The 6,586-nt window shown below is 39.6% G+C and overlaps 1 protein-coding gene across 2 annotated transcripts; it reads right to left on the bottom strand.

The window, feature by feature from the left end:
- Positions 1–1,069: 1,069 nt before the first annotated feature.
- On the bottom strand, positions 1,070–5,294 carry LOC110835688 (uncharacterized). Of its 2 annotated transcripts, none has more exons than XM_022076175.2 (6): positions 4,965–5,294; positions 3,244–3,466; positions 2,612–2,759; positions 2,321–2,440; positions 1,964–2,098; positions 1,070–1,339 (listed from the first exon to the last, which is right to left on the bottom strand). In XM_022076175.2, the coding sequence occupies exons 2-6, from the start codon at positions 3,464–3,466 to the stop codon at positions 1,159–1,161; spliced, it is 807 nt and encodes a 268-aa protein (XP_021931867.2). In that variant the 5' UTR covers positions 4,965–5,294; the 3' UTR covers positions 1,070–1,158. The 2 variants fall into 2 exon arrangements, with proteins under 2 accessions (XP_021931867.2, XP_021931866.2); XM_022076174.2 differs by lacking the exon at positions 4,965–5,294 and adding an exon at positions 4,105–4,316.
- Between the last annotated feature and the right edge of the window lie 1,292 nt (positions 5,295–6,586).

Genomic DNA, 6,586 nt, shown 5'->3' with positions numbered 1-6,586 from the left:
CTTTCCATCAATGTGGTGTGCAGCTTTACAAAGAGTTCGTCCATCCTGCGACAGACCACGCATGCCTCATCTGGAGGTACACTACTTGCAGCTGCATGTGTTTCAATCAAAGTGTCCTCACATTGCAAGTAACACACCATGGTACATTAGTAACAGGCAAATTCATGATGATTTGGACTTTCCTTTATTGCCAACTGTGCCAGAGCATTAACTGAGAGCTTTGACACAAAATTTACGCAGAGAACCCCACAGTTCAGCAACCTGGAAGGCACTTATGCCAACCAAGAACTGTCTGAAGTCACCCACATTTTCACTGTCATGAAGACTTCAAATCCCATATACATTTAATGCAGATTTTAAAGTGCAGAGTAGTTCATTGTGGTCTCATGATTTCACTGCATGTCCATCAGCTGAATGAATGCTTTTCTATCATTACCCAAGAGTTAGACTCGGATTTCAAATATTAATATGACTACTATTTTTATTGACTGAATTCTGAAAGTTTAGTGTTAGAGTATTCTGTATAAGTTTGCCTGCAAAGTTAACAATTTCCTTGAACTTGACATTTTTAATACTTATGTGAACAACTAAGAAAAAAATACATATTACATTGCCTCCATAAATTTTCTTTCCAACACAAAATTCTACTAAGTTCGGTACTTATTCATCATTTTTGCTTCCCTTGACTAACATTTAGAAAGGAAGGAGTGTTCCATAATTTATACTTGATCTTATTAATTGACTGTAGTGACAGAACAAAAACCCTTTTTCCACTAATTTCCAGTAATTTTACCATTAAAATATATTTCAGCAGGCTAAATGATGCATCTTTATAGTTTTTACACTAATAAATATGGCACTTTTCCTGCTTGGCCAGAAATAAATGCTATAAATGAAACACAGACCAATTTTCAAACATAAACTCCATGTGTAACACATTTCATGTAAAAGATTATATTATTTCATAAATATAAATTAATATAATAAATGCATAAACATTACAGTATGATCAGAAAAGCTGAGTATATTTATAATCTTGTAGTCGAAATATGTTATGCATCCAGAGTACTGAAATTTTCAGTCGTCATTTATTATTTGTGGTTTATTTAATGATGCTGACAGTAGCTTAGGCTGTATATTGCCAGTACAGTTATTTATTTAATAGTACACAAAATTCTCAACAAAACAAGAACAAGCAGTAGGAATCTCAAAAACATCCACAATTGGACGCTGGTGTTGATTGAAGGGATCCACACATAACAATTTAACGTAGGCAAAACGCTGCACACAGAAAGATTTGTAACAAGGTGGAAGGTATTCACATTTCTTCCCACCATACCTTTAATAAAAGAAAAATAGTTATAAAAAGAACACTTAAGATACTTAATTGTTAGGTAGCAAAATTATTCCCAAGCACTCAAATATTTTATTTGTAATGTTCGTAAGCAACATGTCATACTCCATACATTCCTCTCAATTCTAAGAGAGTGTCAGAAAGTCATTACCTTGCACCAAGAAAGAGAATGAGGTATTACTATTAGTTATTATGCAATGAAGTCTGGCAGCGAACACGTCCTTTGGATCATCTTTAAATTTCTTGTGGTTTGTGCTCAAGTCACTCCAAACAGTCAGCTCTTTAGACAATGAATATGCTGACAAATACTGAAATCTATTGTAATTATTTTAACACATGGAGTAACAATTCTGACAGATGCTAATAGAATTGATGATTAAAAGCTGCTAAAAATTTGTCTCTCATCTGAATCTGCCATTACAAAGTGATTTTTGTTCTTATGGCATCATTCTCTGCCCCCTGAAAGCACTTCATGCCCCCAGTTTATGAATGATTGGCCTGACAGATTACGTGGGTACCCCGACACAAAATAAATAAATTTATTTTCCACGCGCTGCATCTTAAATCTACATGGAGAATGAAATTGGCCCAATCATATATATCACTTACTTGCATATCTCAACACGTATGCTCTGTGGATATTTTTCTGTGTTAACAACCGTTACCCATTCATTCTTCCAGTTTTTGGCCCAGCCTGGTCGAACATACGACACGTCCGACTCGCACACAAAGTTGCCTTTGTGTCTGAAACACAAATAATTAAATGAGAACAGTGGGTCCATCTTACAATCATGTAGAAGCCAATTCTGAAAGAGCGATGCCATCTGCAAGGAGACAATTCTTTCAAGCAAATTACACGGGCACTTTCTTTTGTTGACTGAAGCAAGTTTTCACTACAGTTTGCACGCAGACCCACATGGCGGGGCAATACGCCGATCATTAACCAATTACAAAACGTGAACTTACCTGTAGCCATGAGTGTAATTGTCATGTGCCAAGTAATCCTGTTGCGAATAATGGTTCAGTCGGTAATACATGTGGTGAACATCATCATGATAATTGTTGATGATGTCATGTACCGTGTCTCTGGAAATCATGGAAAACACTAGTTCAAATAAAAGATTTTATGTAACTTACAACATTAATATTGTTTTTGTGTTTTCTAAAACTTCATGAGGTATTAAGATAATCTGTAGTGCACATAATTAAACCTGTCAATCCCACAATAAAGTAACAAATGGCATGTCTGTAACTCACATGGGATAGTCATTATCATAAAGGCAAAATGGGAGGTCCTGTGCACAGTCAGGCTTTACTCCACCATGTTTGTGATGACCGTGACCAGAATCCAGTCCCTGGACACTTGGAACTTTGTTCACAATTCTGCTCGAACTGTCAGGAAAATCTGACTCAAAAATGAACAAGCAACACTTTTAATGGCAACTCAAGAACAGATTATGAGCTGTAAAATTACAATTTCAAATCATTATTTTTCAACTATTTCTTCTGCTTCAAGCTCGTTCTCAGGCATCCAGTATTTCTGAGAAAAACATCATCAAATTCTGAACTGTTTGCTTTAATGACAAAATTTGTTTACAGCGCCCAATATCTTTGAATGTCCCACCAAAATATTTCCTGAGATTCTAGACAGTTACGGTTACATATCATAACGAACCTGTGGAAGAGAACAGTAATTCCAAGTATAAATTTTTTATTCAACTCTCGTTTCAGGCATCGTAAAGAGATTAAATTAAATATTTTATGTTCTCTTTCAAGAAATGAGCTTTGCTGCAGGAAGTCAAGAATGTCTTTCGGAAAGCATTACACGTCAGATTTGTTTCTGTCATGTATCTGTACTAAGTACTGTCAAATTCGCTCAATAACTTTACCGTGTTTATCAGTGACAAATTCCGCCTTCGTGGAGTGTTTTGAATACAGGACAACGATACCCGGAGTGCCATGAACTTCGGGGCTCAAGGCACTGGATCCAGCCACGTGATCCCTTGTTGCAGGTTTAATCACTTTCTTGGCAGTGTGATTCCTTCCACTGGCAAAATTCTGAAGCCAAAGAAAGGAAATTGCGACTCGTGGAATCACTTGCCACCCCAGCATCTGAAAGAGTGATTTCAGCTATAAACATGTGCTCCGTCTTGTACAACAACATGGCGGCTGGTATTTAAAGACGCCTATTTATGTAGGATTTGAGGTTTCCACGGCGGTGAGTCTGAAGATGCCTGTCTTCTGGGTTGTTGCGCCGTGTAGTTCGGTAGCAGCTCACCGACGTTTCAGAGGTCCTTGCTGCCTCCATCATCTTCGCCCTGATTCAAAATACTTGTAGAATTTGCAGTCCTTCAGCCTTTACCAGAGGAATTTCTATCTAGCAGTGACTCTCAGGTGGAAAGTAAAAAGTATCTGTGCGCACTTTCCACAAACTCGTTACAGGTTTACGCGACGCCGAGAAACTTTTGCTGGCTGCATAATTCCGAGCCCAAGAAAGCTGGGATTTCCACGGACTGCCAGTTTTACACGGTCGATGCGCATTTGCTGCATGTGGTCAGCGAGGCCTCTGGTACTTCCACAGAACATGGTACACGCGAGTCGCGAGTTCCAAGATTCAATCTAAAAATTAACATTCACACTTTTCCTGCTTCAGTTTATTCACTTTCATCAAACCGCTTTTACTTATCTACTGTCCTAATTTAGAACGAAAGTAAATAAATGTTTATGGTTCTTAATCCTGCAACACTTACCATTTGTCCAAGTCTGTTAACAACACCAGAAACAAGCCCATCAAAATTCAATGACGAGTGCAAATTGAATGGATCCACCCGACACGAGAATCCGAACACAAGAGCAGGCGGTCACTTGACATCCAAATATTCATATCGACTTTTACGAAACTAACAGTTTTGATTGGGAAGGTTGAAGCCACTGCTTCTGTTACGACAAAAACGAATGCCGCATTATACAATTTAAAAAAAATTAAGATCAGAGAGTCTGGTTCAGAACGCATCTGTGTCACCAACACAAATTTGGAGAGAATGTGAAGTTTTTACAAGAACTGTTATATCTATGGTGGACTATTTCCGGTTTCCACCTATTCAATTTAATTAAAGTGCCCTGAGTAATCGAAGTATGAGGACCCGCCCGCAAGATATGCCCCAAACAATGAACTTTAGGACGCGACAAATACTTATGGAAATTATTTTTAATGGACGTTAATTTCTATAGCAACGAATTATTTAAGCAAAAAGAGACAGAAATAACATTTCCCTGTTTGCTGGCGGAATATGCGTCAGAGCTCTCTTGTCGTTTTCTGGATAATTTTTCTGCATTTGGGAGGACTCCTTGGACGCGGGGGTCGACGCATCTCCAGGCCCCCACCCTAACCTAACCCTGGCCTCTACCCGTGTAGGACATCACGGGACAAATTGACGCGTATACACGCCCACGCCTTAGGCAGGATTCGAACCCACTGTCAGACCGGCAAAGACCCCTCCTCAGACCATGCGTCCACTTTGATAAGAGGATAGGATCTGGCTTTGGCGTATGGACACACTAAAAACGACGTTTCTGTAACTCTGCAATGACTTGGCCTTTGACTACTTACCTTGTCGTGTCCACAAAAACAGGTCTTTCAGATACCACAAGAAACAATGAACTACTTGTTCACAGAGTGTTCATAATGTTTATGTACGAGGTTCGCCCTTCCCTTACGTGGCCCAGCCAATCGAGTTCTACCTTCCAGCCGCTCAGTTTCGGCGGAAGGGGTTTGCGTTCGTTCGAACAAAATGCCGTCGATCTCACTAGATCGGATAAACACTGAATAAAACCAGCGATATTTTGTTTTTTCAGGAAGAACCTGGGATATGCGAGAAGGAACATGTCAGTGAAAGGAGACACACACCGAACTTGGGCTTTATTGCGCTGAATTATCGGACCATTTTCTATTAGTCGGATGAAATGTCGGTTTGTGTCTTTCCCTGACGGCATCACATCTCTGTGCATACACAGAGCAAAATTTCGCTGAATATTGTCCATTCACGAAAAATGTAATGAGAAAACCACAAACACGAGTCCTTCCATTCAAAATGAGCTTTGACGAAAAAATTGTTTCTGCTTCGTTTTCCTCAATATTTATACGACTGTATGAACATAAAAAGGACACGATTGAAATTTTCCGACACGTTAAAACACGAAAAGATGAAACAAATTATAAAAAAACTTCAACTGAATGTTGACTATGCACTGCGACGCGCGTAATCTAAATTCAATTACTAATATGAACAACATCAACCAACGAAAAAGGAGCGTTTGCTTTGGTTAGAAGTGCGACGAGACACTAAATTCACGGCATTTCCAAATGTGAAATTTATAGTCAAAATAGTCATTTTAAGTTAATTCACATCAAATGAAAGAGCAGGCTGTTTATGAAGGTTCCTTACTGTTTTCGTATGACAACAGAATTTATTCTTCTTTATTGCCAGATCATCATCAATACGAGACCCGCCACGACTGCAGAAAGTGAGGAATTTGGAAACAAAAGTGATCAATCCTGCATTAAAATGTCAGCCTTCAAAGCACGAGGCGGACGCAGAAACAATGAATTACGAGCTCCACACGTCTGAAAATTGTTTCGAAACGATTTAAACAACATTCACGCTTGCTAATTGCATTTGATCGATTTGTTATCCTTCCGACTGCCCGAGCAGAAATCCTGTGCTAGAAAACTTTCTCTTGCCGGAGGCGCGACTGATTACGGCCAGACAAGTTCCAGCCGGCAATGAAACAGTTTAATCGGAAAATAACGAAATACGTGGAGTAGCGGGGAAAACAAAAAACAATTTAATATTAAGCACAACTGTCACCTCTGAGCGGGGAATAACCCTCATGCTATCCGCGGACGTCAAGTCCTCTGCAGCACCGTCGGGGACACCGTGAATTTTCTGGACTGCTAGAGGATGTGCCTCTAACTGAGGCAGAGGTTGAGGTCTCAGCATGGCCTCCTCTGTCGCCGCCGGACCAAACTCCCACATTTCTTGTTCCCGTAGTGACACATGAAGGAGCCCTCCCAGCACTGGTCACATTTAATCACTTTCGAGTAGAATGGAGTTCCTTAGTCGGGCCAGTAAACCTTCATGGTTCACTGTTGGTCATCGCCCATTAAAATTGTTTTTGCTAAATTAATATATTGTTGCTGACCGTCGTGCCCTTATCCTAGAATATGTTACT

This window comes from Zootermopsis nevadensis, unplaced genomic scaffold (genome assembly GCF_977971745.1).
Source record: "Zootermopsis nevadensis isolate Lab colony 2312 unplaced genomic scaffold, Znev_1.0 Znev_ptg000023l, whole genome shotgun sequence".
In the NCBI taxonomy this organism is placed as follows: domain Eukaryota; kingdom Metazoa; phylum Arthropoda; class Insecta; order Blattodea; family Termopsidae; genus Zootermopsis; species Zootermopsis nevadensis.
The sequence above is the reverse complement of the archived record's forward strand: the minus strand, read 5'-3'. Positions and strand labels throughout refer to the sequence as shown.